The sequence below is a fragment of the Pieris napi genome, chromosome 3 (assembly GCF_905475465.1).
Source record: "Pieris napi chromosome 3, ilPieNapi1.2, whole genome shotgun sequence".
Taxonomy (NCBI): Eukaryota; Metazoa; Arthropoda; class Insecta; order Lepidoptera; family Pieridae; genus Pieris; species Pieris napi.
Genome location: NC_062236.1, coordinates 4,229,980 through 4,244,892, shown reverse-complemented (window position 1 = coordinate 4,244,892; position 14,913 = coordinate 4,229,980). Strand labels below are relative to the sequence as shown.

Sequence of the window (14,913 nt, the reverse complement as noted above, 5' to 3'; positions counted from 1 at the left end):
TTCTTATCTTAGAAACAATCGATCAGTACATGTTTGTTTTTAAACAAATAATCCTCCATAAACACAATCAATAATCTTATTAAGCCATTGATAAAGCATTTCCTTATGACGATAAGACGTTAATATATTTTATTATTAATAGTTTATACCTACACATAAAACGTGATACTATTCGATCCGAATTGTCTGATATCCATGTTAGCCGATAAGAAATTACTGAAGAGCTATTCCGAAACATGATCTTATTATCTAGGTCACTGATAATAATCAGAATCATTTTGAATCGACGATATTTTATTGGGAACACGACAATAGTGCTCTCATAACTATTGTTCACGTTTAGCTTTAATGCATTTTACAATGTAGAAAGTATTTTATAAAGCTACGTGCTTCTTTCACAATTCATTTAAACTATATTATTAGAAATGTACAAGGTTAAGAAGTAGTTCGTTAATTTGTTTAGTGGTTCAGATAACACGTAACACTCACGTTTATTCATTTTTTTTTATGATTGGACAATTCACACCAATTGACCTAGTCCCATGCTAAGCTGGTGAAGCTTGTGTGATGGGTACTAGGCAACGGATATACCTACATATTATACATATACAGACCTAACTCATATAAGTACATATTTAAACAGACAGACCTAAGCACAACACCAAATGCTCATCACATCGATGTTTGTCTCAGCCGGGGATCGAACCCGGGACCCATGGATTCGCAGTCAGGGGTACAAACCACTAGACCAATGAGCCGTCAAATTCTATAATATTATTCTTATTATTCCAATCAACTTCACACAAATAGTGTTCATTTAATAACATTAAATAAGACTAAAACATTTTTATCAAATAATATTTTCAAACATGGACAGTGTTTTTGAAATGACCTATCGATAAGTAGCACATCACTTAGCAATAGGGTTTCGCTTACCACGTGATATGAAAGATTTCGTAATCTATTCGCGAAGGGATCGCACAAAAGGTGCTCTCCTTTGGCAGATGTTCTACAGGTACCTAAATCAGAGCAGATGTACCAAGACAGCGAGCTATTGTTCGTTTTAATTAAATTACTCCTCTTGAGAATTTCAACTTTGTTATTGCACTGTTTCCGAATGCTTCGGGACATGTATTGACGTTGTTTTTAGTGCCTTACATAAATAAAAACCCTGGCTTAAACTTCTTTTAATAATACTTATTTTTTCAATTTAATACGCAAGTAGGTGATCAGCCTCTAGTGCCTGACACACGCCGTCGACTTTTTGGGTGTAAGACATGTCGGTTTCCTCACGATGTTTTCCTTCACCGTTCGAGCGAATGTTAAATGCGCACATAGAAAGAAAGTCTATTGGTGCACAGCCGGGGATCGAACCTACGACCTCAGGGATGAGAGTCGCACGCTGAAGCCACTAGACCAACACTGCTCATACATATACAGTATTTATAATATTCTTAACCTGCATAGTAATAATAATAATAATAAATATAAAAAATTAAAACAAATTTCAAGAGTTTGATCCCTGTGGCAGTGTATGTACTATCTTTAATTCTGACAGCATTTCCTTGCTGTATTGTGATACTTATTCGTTGAACGAGGAGCTCTTGGGTCACCGGTACTATCTACCAGGTGCCAACTTAAATCTTACTTTATAATGTTAATACAGATTTAAATTCTCATGTGTGTTAAAAATGTCTAGTAAATGATAGAAGTAGAATACAGATGATTTAATAAACCCCATTTGTACCAGTACTGTGGGAACAAATCGCTTGAAATGCGTATAAAATCCTCCTTTAGACTTCGTGAAAACTTTTGTTAAAGGAATATGAAATCCCTCAATATTGTAAGAACCTAACAAAATTCAATATTGGTAAAAGCTAAAACGTATTTTTCTTTCCATTCGGCGTATAAATGAGCGGAAGTCATGGCGCGCCGACGAATGGGCCATTACCCCTTTTTCCGATTTTGCGCCCCTAATCCGGTGTCATAGGGCTTCAGTAGGTCAAACCGCAAAGCCTTCAAGCCTCAAATGACATTCGTGGGGTTACGTAATATTTGTGAGGCTTCTATCTAATGTAAATAAAGACATGAGACAAGCCACTCAATATTTATTTATAGAAATCTTCTGTGTGTGTTTGTAATGAAACTCGTAAACTGGACCGATTTTGATCAAATTTATTGTGTGTTTGGAGTGGATTCGAGGATTTGTTTTTTTTTTTAATTTTTGGATTTAAGTGTCCATACCTATACGTGTACATGAGGGTGGAGGGAAAGCGTTGGAGAACCGATTGTACTGGAAATTTGGGAGTGAGGTATATGTCCAGTAGATTTTAAATAGAACCTATAAAAAGACGGACATTTATTTATCTTACAAAGCGTCTGCATCAAATAACATATTTAGAGGGTTAACGCACCTACAGTTTCATTACTAATAATTCTCATATGGGCTAGTAAAAAAGTGGGAAACTTAAATATTATTTTTCGATATAAAAATATAAAAATTTTCGATGAAAGTTCGATTCTCTGGAAATGTGGTGTTGGAGACGGATGCTATGGATTCGGCGGACAGATAAGAAAACAGACATGTCCATACTAAGACGGTTACAAAAAGTCTTTAGACACTTTGTTACATCCTGAGGGTTTTTTGACATGTAACACGCAGAGATCAAGAAAGCCTAGAAAAACTCATTGTGACTGGCAGAGTGGGCACCATACCTAGAGGCCGATCCCCTACTCGCTGGACCGATCAAGTAAATACCATTACGGGTATCACCCAGACGCAGAGGCTTGCCAATGACAGGGAGAGTAGAGGAAGTTCTACACTCACACGACCTTCAGAAATGAAGAGTGCGACTGAAGAAGAAGAAGAAATATATAAATAAGTTTGAACTAAAAACATATTTTTTTAAGGTGAAGGAGACATCGTGAGGAAACCGGCTTGCCTTAGACCCAAAAAAATCGAGGGCGTGCGTTAGGCACAAAAGGCTGATCACCTACTTGCCTATTAGATTAACAAATGATCATGAAACTGACAGAAATCTGAGGCCCAGACCTAAAAGGTGGAAGCGCCATTGATTTATTTTATAAACTAAAAACAATAGGATGTTGTGCTTTTTAAAGGCTTCATTTTATATAAATAACAGACGTAGCCGTTGACTTGCTCGTACTAAAAATGTACTTAAAAACAACCTACGTATTCAAGATAAGATGTTTATATCTTGGAGAACGTTAATACTGATTTATTACAAAGAGCAATGACTGAACACTGTCTAATTGATGGTATAAAAAATATCAAATAAAATGTCCAATTTGATAAGAAACCCATTTGCAAAGAGGAAAGAAATATTATATCAACTTTAAAATTATCCATTATAACACTAAATTAGATTATTTTTTATTAAATTGTAAGTAATCCACATCATATATATATAAATAAATCCTTTATTTGCCTAGAAAGTTCATATTATGATGGATGAATTAAGAAAATACACACAATCACCCATATTAAACTAGCAAATAAAATTATAAGCAAGTAAATTGTTTATTATGTCATATTCTATGTTAGTATGTCAAAACTTATACTATGTCAGATAATAGAAGTACCGTGCCTTCTTAAAATCTAATCATCTTCCGCTGGAAAGCAGCGCTAAAGATATACTGCCACAGGGACATTTTTAAATTTGTTTGAACTTTCAATTGTTTTTATTTGTAAATTTGTAAATGCTACTACGTTCTACTATTTTAAAAATTCTTAAATAATAAGACGTCTTATATACCGTGGGATATCAAAGTATTTTGTCCTATACATATATTTAGTTGTTAGATGTTTAGGAGTGGGAGGCAGATGTCATACGCTATTTTAAAACTATTCACGTCACACGTCCCTATCATTTGAAAAGCGAAATCCAATTTATGACCATGAATAACATTCGTGGCCTGTCTCTTAATTTACTACTGTTATTCCCTATTTCTTTGATATTGTCATGCTTTGAAACTTAGCGAGATAATTGACTGTGGTATTTTAATTGATTTTAAACATCTATAAATAGTTGTTTCAAGCTCTTGTAGATGGAGATTACCAGTTTAACCTTTATTATGTGACATAGTCTTCCAAACACATGTGTAAACAATATATAATATATATATATATATCGAGACGTAAGACTTAGGTAGGTAGGATAGTTTAACTTTCATCAAAATCGTTTGAGTAGTTTATAAGATTACTAGTGGACTCGACAGACGTTGTCCTGCATGATATTTCAAGCAATTAGTAAAGCAAAGTATGAAAGTACTGACTGCAGCGCCATCTGGCGGGCTGATTTGTGAATCTAAATCATTCCCAGATCCCCTTGAACACACACAAAAAATTTCATCAAAATCGGTCCAGTCGTTTGAGAGAAGTTCAATGACATACACACTCACAGAAGAATTATATATATAAAATATGTATCTACGTTTTTTTAGAATAACACGTTTATAAATAATATTGTCAGGTTTTGAAGTTTATTTTTTAAATATTTTTATTGAGGTTTTACTAAAAATATCCGTGTTTTAAAAGTACTAACTCTAAAACTTCAATAGTTTTGCCATAGAAGAACGCAATATATTGTTTGCATCAAAACATGATCTAATCCTCTTCAACTATAAATATGCGTATTAGATAATTTTAAATCCGTGAGTGGATTGGTTTATTGGCGAGTATAGACAACAAAGTATATTTGTTTCATATGTCTATAGAAATCCTTGTCTATTGATTGCATGATTGCTATTCTGTGTCACTGCTTTTGCTTCGTTTTGCATCATCTGCCACAATTGTACAAACAATAGTATGACCTTGTCGTGACATTTGCTTAACCTTCCAAAACAAGGCCTCGTTAAACCGAATAATCCTATTTGTAATGGCGGAACGGAAACCATACAATTAAGAATAAGCAAATAAAAACTTATAATTTTTATTAACATTTAAATTATTAAATTGTCCAAATTGATACAAAAAACACACGGTTTTTGTACTTATTGTAAACAAGGTCAATCATTCTTTGAATTTTGTATTATTTTATGAAATGACTTCGAGTATATTTTCTAAAATATATATTAAAACTGTTCTTTCTAAACACTTCGTCAGGGAGGAGACTGTACTGACTTGCCGGCTCAAACTCCGCGGCCCAGTGTCTTAATGTTGCGAAGTTCTATATCTCTATATATATATAAAATTTCTCGTGTCACAATGTTCGTTCCCATACTCCTCTGAAACGGCTCGACCGATTCTTATGATTTTTAATTTATTTTTTAATTAGGGGTGTATGTTATATATTTTTAGATTTTTTTTCTAGTGTTTTATGATACAGCATACAAAAATACATACAACCCCTAATTTTCACGGCTTGACCGATTCTCATGAAATTTTGTGTGCATATTGGGTATGTCTGAGAATCGGACAACATCTACTTATCATCCCCGTAAATGTTAAGGGCCCCTAATTTTTTTTTATTTTTAGGTTATTTTATTTATTTATTTTTTGATACAGCATTAAAAAATATATACAACCTCTAATTTTCACCCCTCTACGATTAATCCCTATTTTTATTATAAATGATATACATGGCAAAACGACGTTTGCCGGATCAGCTAGTAATAGTATAGAAACAGACCAACATACATATTACATATGTTATACTTAGTAGCAGTTTAACGCATTTCTATTTTAAGAACAAGCTTCCTCTCACTTAGCATTAAGCTCAAAATTAGCCTCTTTAACACATTTGGAAGCTATATCCCGACTAATTTGCTTTCAGAATCACACATTTGGTACAAATTGCTTCGTGTTAAAAGCATAATGAGACGTTGAAGTCTGGCGATCTTAATTGTATGAATGTAGATTGACGAAACAATGTTTGTCAAAAAGAAGCAAATAAATATATTCTTGACTACAAGCCCATTATAAAGGTTGATTTTTTAAGATTATATCACTACATATATATTTTTGATAAAATACAGATTTAATTCTCGTATCTAGAAACGGTCTGATAGAATTCATTTGGCTGGCTGGCTTTGTTTATTTATTATGAAACATAAAATAATTTATATTTTAAAATGAAGAGATGATAAGATTCTAGTTAGAGTTGCAACTCCTACAAAATACAATACGAGCACGTTTAAAAACTATTAAAGTGTCTCTTTTATATAGAATACTATCTGACCCGACAATGTTGTTTTGCCATGTATATTATTTCTAAGAAACATTCTTTAAGTTCAATAAAAATAAGTATCTGCTATAATAAAAGATAGAGGTTTATCGTAGAGGGGTGAAAATTAGGGGTTGTATGTATTTTTTAATGCTGTATCAAAAAATAAATAAATAAAATAACCTAAAAATAAAAAAAAATTAGGGGCCCTTAACATTTACGGGGATGATAAGTAGATGTTGTCCGATTCTCAGACATACCCAATATGCACACAAAATTTCATGAGAATCGGTCAAGCCATTTCGGAGGAGTTTAACTACAAACACCGCGACACGAGAATTTTATAAATTAGATAAAGGGAATAAACTCAAAAACTACTGCACCGACTGGATTATGCTAATAAAATTACTATGGATGGAAGTAAGATAATAAGTGCTAAGGGTATTGATTTAAAAAGGATAGTGCGAATTGATAATCGTTAAATGATGTATCAGGACCATGCTGTATTTTGAAACCCCATATAATATCTATATATAATCCTTATTCTCCTGTACTTCTCTTTTAATTTCAATCATATACATATTGATAACTCTGTTTTTGATTTAATGAAATAAAATGCTCTTTACAGTTTTAAGTATGTATTGTCAACCTTGTGAATCAAAGAAATGCATCAGTTATTAATAATTGAATTAAGAGAATAATCATATTCTTTTGTTTTATGCTGTATGAATTAAAAGGACCCTAAAATTTAAATTAGGAACTAATTCAGAGACCACAGACCAATAATAAGGGTTTGAAAGTTTATTAAGAATTCATAAACCGAAATTACCCGCCCATTAGGTACACGACGGGAGTTTATAGCATCGTAAATGTGTGAAATGAGTGTTTGATCGTATATAGGTTAAAGTAGGGGTCTGGTAGACCCCACTGTGTTGACGGAACAAGTTTTGCATTGATTTATATTGAGCGCTTGTCTTGAATTATGTTACTTTACGAGTTAAATCGTTGACGCCATGCACTCAGTACATACTGTTTATAAATAATACACAGTGTACAGCACCTTTAGAAACAAAGTATTTCCGGGATAAAAGTACTACTACTACAACTGTCCCTTGATGAAGGTCTCCAATTTAGGTCTGATGGACGTGAAACACAAACAACATTTCGATCTAATTACCTAGTCTTTGGAACAAATTACTCAAAAACAAAAACCTTTTTGAACGTAAAGAAGTACCGGACGAATGAACACTTTCGTATATTTTGTTTGCTTTCAATTTATTTTTGCGTACAAAAAACAATTAACAAAGCAGACGCGTCCTTTCTCGAAGGCCCTATGAATATTCAGGCACTATAAACGAGGTCTTGTAAAACAGCCATCAATCAGAAGCTGTAGACGTAACCATCTAGTTTTTGTCCCAGTGTTTGAATCTCGATAGAAAGTGCCGCGAACACAAGTTTTATTTCCTTGTTAAGTTAAACTGGTTTTTCTTGTGAAGTTATTGTCGTTTGAAATCATAAAAAACTAAAAGTCTGTGTAGCATCTGACAAAGCGTTTTTAAAGAGGCATATAAAACATGAATTCTTATTTTTGTTTGGAATATTTGGGGCAATTTTAATATAGAATTATTGTGCAGTTGCCAATATCTCGACGAGTAATACAATTAAACTCAAACTCAAAATATCTTTATTCATGAAGGTAAAAGTTATGAATTGTCAGAAAGAAGTTAAATTAATTGTAATTGTAACTATAACTTAATAATTTATTCTGTTATTAAGTCTTAAACTTAGCCTTTAAGTTTAATGTTGTGTGTAAGAATACAGGAAAGCAAAGCACTCTCACGTTATTATTTTCGCATTAGAAAATTTAATCGAACTTTCATCTAGTCGGTACAAAGTTTAAGAAAAAGAAAATTTCACTATATCCAAGAGTTTAACTTACTCTGTATATAATATGATATATATGATAATATGACTATGTTATTTCCATTTGTTTTTATTGACTGCAGCGGCATCTGTTGAGTCTGATTGGGAATGTAAGTTCTTACATTTAAAACAAAAACATTTCATTATGTTTTAAAATAATAGAACAATAAATAGAGTTTACTTATTGAAATATAGATACTCTTATTTATTTAGCAATATATATACTAATATTTTATTTGAAGTTTCGTACCAATTTCTTCTATAAAAATATTTCTTTATTCCAGATTCGTTCGTGAACAGCCAGGAATGGACATCCGCTCGCGGTGTTACCGAGCTCCGTGTTGGCGTTCTGGGCTCCCCGGACAGTGGAAAGTCAGCGTTGGTGCATAGGTACTTAACCGGAGCCTACATGCAGGAAGAAAGTCCCGAAGGTGAGTGTTTTTTCGAAAGGTCTACTAAATGTTTCATACCGCCTATAAATAAAATAGAAATGTAATATTCAATATAATATAAAAAAGCGCCACCTATGTTATGATATTGATATGATGACATGTATGTAGCCTCTTGAATTTACAAAACTAAATTATGCATTTTAATGCTTACTGGAGAAGAGGATAGATGGCGCTTATATCAAATATTTAATGTTATTAAGTTGCCTAGATGTCGTTGTTGTTCTTGTGTTTTTTCCTTAAGATAAGATTTCGGCTGGGCATATGTGGGCTAATTGTTTCATACTTCATAGTATTAAGCACGATCCCGGCGGAAGTAAAGTCTTTAGATTTAACTTAGTTTTTCCTACAGGAGTATGTAACTTAAATTTGTTTCTATAGGCGGCCGTTTTAAGAAAGAGGTCATAATCGACGGACACAGTTACCTCCTACTAATAAGAGATGAAGGCGGATCACCTGAGATGCAAGTAAGTATAAGGTTTTATGTACCTATTTTTAATTAAAGCTTTGATTATAAACATGCATCATTTTTTCCCCCGTGATATTTTTTTTATTTAGAAAAGAACGCGCTTATGGTACGGGTAATGATTTAATTTTGATAGGGCAGTAAGAAGTCTAAGTACAATTTTTTTTAATATTAGATAGTGTATAGGATGTTTATTTTAATATACTGAAGCAAAACCTTCAGCTATTTACATAAATGTGAAAAGGGACATCAAAGGAAAGGTCTTCAAAGACAAATCTTATATTATCTTCGCCGACAATATCAACGCTGATACTAATAATAGTTTATAATGACCCGATTAATCGTTATATTCTTCAAACATACTTAAGTACATAAATTCATAAAAACTCAAGAAGTTCGTTGCGTTCTAAATGAACGAACTTTCAAAGTTACATTATTAAAGCTTAAATATTGAAATGATAAACTGAATAACTCCCTAGACTAATTCTCTAAAGTCTAAACAAATTTAACTTCTAGTGATCTAATAAATAAGTCATAGTGCAAAATTTGCTTCTATTTTAACTCAGTGCTTTGTACATTGACATAGAGTCATAGACAGTCATTGTCCTTTAAAGATAATGTGTTATACGTATATGTCACCGTAAAATTGTAAATACCGTTAGATTGTAATCTACCGCGAGATTGTAAACTGTTGAAAGATTGTGAACCGGAACGTTCTCCCGAAAGTTCGTAATAAGTGTTAATTTTATAAAAACGCAAGCGAGGTCGCTAATTAATTATAGAAAGAAATCAAAATATGCTATGAGTGGTTCCTTGTTAGAAACAATATAAATTGCCACATAATGGTTTCGTAAAGCATTGCGGTGGAAGGATGATGATGGTGATGAATCCAACCTGAAGGGAGGATCCTCGACAGATAACCACTGACAGGCCTGCCCGAAGGCCCCTTTTTTTCATATCTGAGGTGGAAATGCATTAGCGCATCCCCTGCCCTCAAAAGTTGCAGGGGTGTGTGGTACTCGACCCACGCCAAAATCTCTGCTATTCAGAGACTGGGTGAGCAATACCCACTAACACCCGAACCTAAGAATTAATCCGAAAGTAAACAATCTGAGATCAGACCGTGACAGTCGATCGATCTCATAACTGCATCCCAATAACCAAACCCTACGAAGACAATCCATTTTTGGCGACAGATAAAATGCTCTTTGTCGTTCCATTTTATCGAGTTTTCACTCATATTTGATAATCAATGTAATCCAAATAAAGTAAATAAAACCGTACAAATAACATTAAAATATACATGTGTATGTTTAAAACATAACAAACAGTTTTTTTTAATTATTTAAAAAACTGGTGTAAGTCAAAATCTGTTAAAATAATTAACTATTGAAATCGAGCTTTCTTCAACTGTCATTTTCATACAAAGGTCTAACCACAGACACCGATACGACCTCCCATGGATAGCTTGTATCGACAGATGGCTATTACAATCCGATTGGTTATTGGCACACTTGCTACAACATTTGGATTAAGATTACTATCTCAGATGGTGGATTATGCATTGAGATAGGTTATTGGGTTTGCGCGTTAAACCACCTCGAGTAGTTCCTACAAAGCCGCGTTACAGAGGCTCCGGGCTCGCTGTCGCATTCTACCGGGACCTCAACGGCATGTTACACTCAAAAACCTCTGGTGGGCCCGAAGACCCCAGTGACTAAGGTCGAGATGTTTTATATATCCTTAGCGATTAATTTCGTTAGCAATGTTTCAGGGTAAGACGTCATCGCAGTAAGCTCAGATTGTTAATCTCCCTAAAAATTCATAAAATAACAGATCTTGTAAACAATATTCATCAGGCGAAACAGGTGCAGAAATGTGTCCCAAGCACTAAAAAGCTTTGTGGAAGGGAATTTTAAGATTAACTTAAATAGTGCGTGCGTAATTGTATATTACGCATGGTCACACGTAGGCGTTGATGCCATGTTTTGTAGTGTAATAGGATTTCCGCGTTAACGTAACCTAAATAACGGGCGTAAATTATGTCATTTAAGTAATTGTTATCCAAGAATAGAAGGAACATATGTGAAAATTAACTCATGAAACTTTTCACTTATAAATTAGAATAAAACATAGGCTACAATTTATAAAGATATCGTGTGAATTGTACAAAATATCAAGTAAATAGGAAAAAAATCTACCAACTGCGAGCTGTTCTGGCGTGCGCTGCCAAAACCTCTAGAGTTTTTATCTTAAATATGCCTCCTGTAGCCATTATAGCCAAAATCGTGAACTAAGTACAACATAACTAAGTACAATAAAAAGTTATAATTTATTTCAAATGCACATTTTTTTTAGTAATAAATTGATTCCTAAATGAAAAACGATACTTTTATCGCTTCTGGTATTTAAAGTAGATAAAATATATTAACGCTACATCATTTGGACAAAAATTATTTTAATCCTACGCAGACGAAGTCGCGGGCACCAGCTAGTGTTTCATAAAACATATATGTATATCCAACGATGTGAACCGTAATTCAGGACCAGTTAAGAAAAAAGATAGTATCTAATATTAAATTTCGTTTTTATTATAATGTGTAAAGTAATTACACATTGTATGAATAGGTACCTAAATAAAATATAACTAAGCAATAACTTATCGTTTTCGATCAACAAAGTTCCAATTATGAAGTTGATTACAAAGTTGACAGCGCTGACATTATGACTACATGTACACTACTTTATCGATTTTAGCTGAGACGAGAGCAGACTCCCCTATCCATCATCTTGAACAAAATCTCCCTACACTTTTTAATGTTCTCAACAAGAGACAAATAAAAAAGGGGATTTTAGCTGCTATTGTTTTAGCATGGCGCCATACAGTCGGCACGTATAGTCAATAGAGGGTTTTTCCTAAGGGTCGGAAAACAGCCCTTATTGATCTGTGAAAGTACTACTCTAATTATCGTTAGGCAGGTATATCCCGTTGTTACTATTTCACTGTTAAATCGCGTGTTTCTTTCAATATAAAGGCCGCCCTTTTTGGTTGTCTTACGTCTTTAGGTACGTAAGTGTGTAGTAGGTAAGCTTAAAGTAACAAGTAGATACTTATGATTTTATTATAACATTCGGCCTGTTGAGAGATACTGTGAGACTATTTCAGGAGCTGCTTTATACAGTATTAACGGCTCGCTGTTACATACTACATTGTCAAGTCTAGTATAATGTTAATAATCATATAATAAGGTCCTAGTAATATGTCAGTGAGATACTTATATTGAAAACCAGTTCGTGATCTTTTACATTTAACACAATAGAAACCGGTCAAGTCGTCAAGGATCACGCCGCACGCTTGAATATAGATTCTACGCATCTTTGTTACGACTATGAACAATTTGGGTACATCAAAAAAGACGTATTTTAATCGTTATTTTATAAATTAAAAATATGACTTGAAACTTGTACTCTGAAGCAATGTATTCCTTTTTGTATATTAGTTTGTTTTAAAATGGAACATCCTACCTGTACCTACACAAGTACACATATTTCAATGAAATGTTATTCTCACTACAGATTTAATTAATAAATTGCTGGCTATTGAAACATATGATAAAATTTCTAATTACTCAACCAGATAATCCAAATCGGTCGGATTTTCTTGGTCCGAATAAAACACTAATAAACCGCCAATTAAGAATGTATTAATAAATACCTTTTTTTTATTTAGAAGTAGTTTCTCAAATACTCTAGTCTGTTTCTACATATGTCAATTTACCTCCCACTTCTTGGCTATTTGGAACTCAAATGTAATAAAGTACCTACTCGTTATGTACGTATTAACTTACATGACATAGTAAAACAATAAGGCATGTTGTTTGTGACATGCCTATAATTAGTATTAAGAACTTCGTACTGGAGAGATCGAGGTGTGTATATGTCACCGTAAAATTGTAAAAACCGTTAGATTGTAATCTATCTCGCGAGATTGTAAACTGTCGAAAGATTGTGAACCTCAACGAACTGCTTACAAATTAACGTATTATTATTCGGTAGTTATATGAAATTGTTGGGAAGTAAAATTAATCTGTAATTGACCAAAGAAGTTTGAATGATAACTAAGTTAGTGTAGTACAATCTACCGAATAATAATACGTTAAATTGTAAGCAGTACGCTGAGGTTCACAATCTTTCGACAGTTTATAATCTCGCGAGATAGATTACAATCTAACGGTGTTTACAATTTTACGTTAACATATACACAATTCGGGCACTGGTAAGATAATCCAGAACTGATGTTTACTTTCACATGTTAATGTGGAACAAAGTCTTTTATATTTATTATGTGAATGTCGTGCATTCTCGTGATAATTAGGTAATTTGTTACAGGATATTAAATTCGTTATCTGTCGAACTCATTCCGCATTTGGTATCTATATGTCCTGAAAAGATAAGATTGTTATAGTAAATGTTACAGATGGAATTGTGATTTATCTTAACGTTATTATAAATTAATTAAAAATTAATTTGGGACAAAAAAAAATATATTAAAAATTCTAAATTAAATTTTATTTGTATAGAAACAACGACGTTAAATAAATAGTAATACTTTACAGTATCTTTATAAGTCTAAGTATTAAGTCATCAACACAGCAATAATAGATTTCATCTCCAGTACATTTTGTTAAGCTATAATATAGGTAAATGCAGGGTTTGGACATGAGTGCATCCACTAAGGCTATCCTTTTCATTTCCCGTTGTGTGAGCAAGACGGCAAATATGGAGGCTATGCAAGGTTCTATCCCGCCGCCCGCCCGCCCAGTAGCCTCCCGAACATTATTCCGTTCGCACAAATCGTTTTGTGAAAATCTTATATATACTACTTTAGCAAAATATTCTTTGCAAATTATATTTTTCTAACATTTTTCCAGTAGATAAACCTAGTGTTTGTTTGTCATAGGATACATCATAATCGGGTGAGTTATTATTGACGTAGCAAAAATAATTGTTAATTAATTTCAGTCCTTGAGTTAGACCAGATTGATTTGAGTTAATATTAGCATCTAGGATGTATTTTTTTACCAATTATTTAGAATTAATGCGTGATAAATACTCGGATAATAATGAATAATTTGATTACATATAAAATACCAATTATTAGCAAGTACAGTTTAAAAAAAAATATAGAAGAAATAGGCATTAACAGCTAAAAAATTTTCTAATTACAAATGTAACATCAAAAATATTGTATGTATTATGATTTCATAACATTGCTTTCGTATTACTATGTCGTACCTAATGTAATTTCTTTTAATAGAGAGGTATCGTTAGTTAAAAAATTTGGCCCTTATCTTTGACAAATCATACTTTAATAATTTAGTTTTGCAATGTGGGCATAATTTGCGCTTATTTATGTCATTGATTACAATATATTATATAATTATCCCGAATCGCAATTTAATTTCAAATTGTTTTTTATAAATTCGGAATTAAATTTTATCTCCGTGTCTCTACATATGTAACCCTCTTACTCACTCAAATCTTAACATCTTTATATTAATTTTTAGACTAGTCCTAATTTTATAATTATTAAATTTTATAGTTGTGCTATTTTACGCGTAAAAATAGCTGGTAACCCTCTAGCTGTAAGTACGTTAAACATCCAGACGAAACCCAACCCTTCCAACCCTCCATATGATAGCGGAATGACCCTTCATCGTTACGGTAAAACCATGGGAGTGGTTTTTACTAAGTTATTATTAGGGCTAAAATTTAAACCTGTATTAACTTTACTCTATTTCCTCGATGAAAATTAAATTGCGAGTTCTTTTGCAATAATTTTATATGTAACTAGCTGACCCGGCAAACGTTGTTTTGCCATGTATAGGTA

General features: G+C 32.8%; 1 protein-coding gene across 3 annotated transcripts in view; it reads left to right on the top strand.

Annotated features, from left to right (window-relative positions):
* The window catches only part of LOC125063635 (centaurin-gamma-1A), a 121,192-nt gene that overhangs the window by 94,924 nt on the left and 11,355 nt on the right, over positions 1-14,913 (top strand). For 2 of the 3 annotated variants that reach the window (XM_047670171.1, XM_047670172.1), the window contains exons 2-3: positions 8,393-8,539; positions 8,939-9,024. In XM_047670171.1, coding sequence (XP_047526127.1) covers positions 8,393-8,539; positions 8,939-9,024 — 233 coding nt within the window. Of the gene's footprint in view, positions 1-8,392; positions 8,540-8,938; positions 9,025-13,858; positions 14,000-14,913 lie in introns of those variants that run through there. The other variant, XM_047670173.1, reaches the window with a different exon arrangement.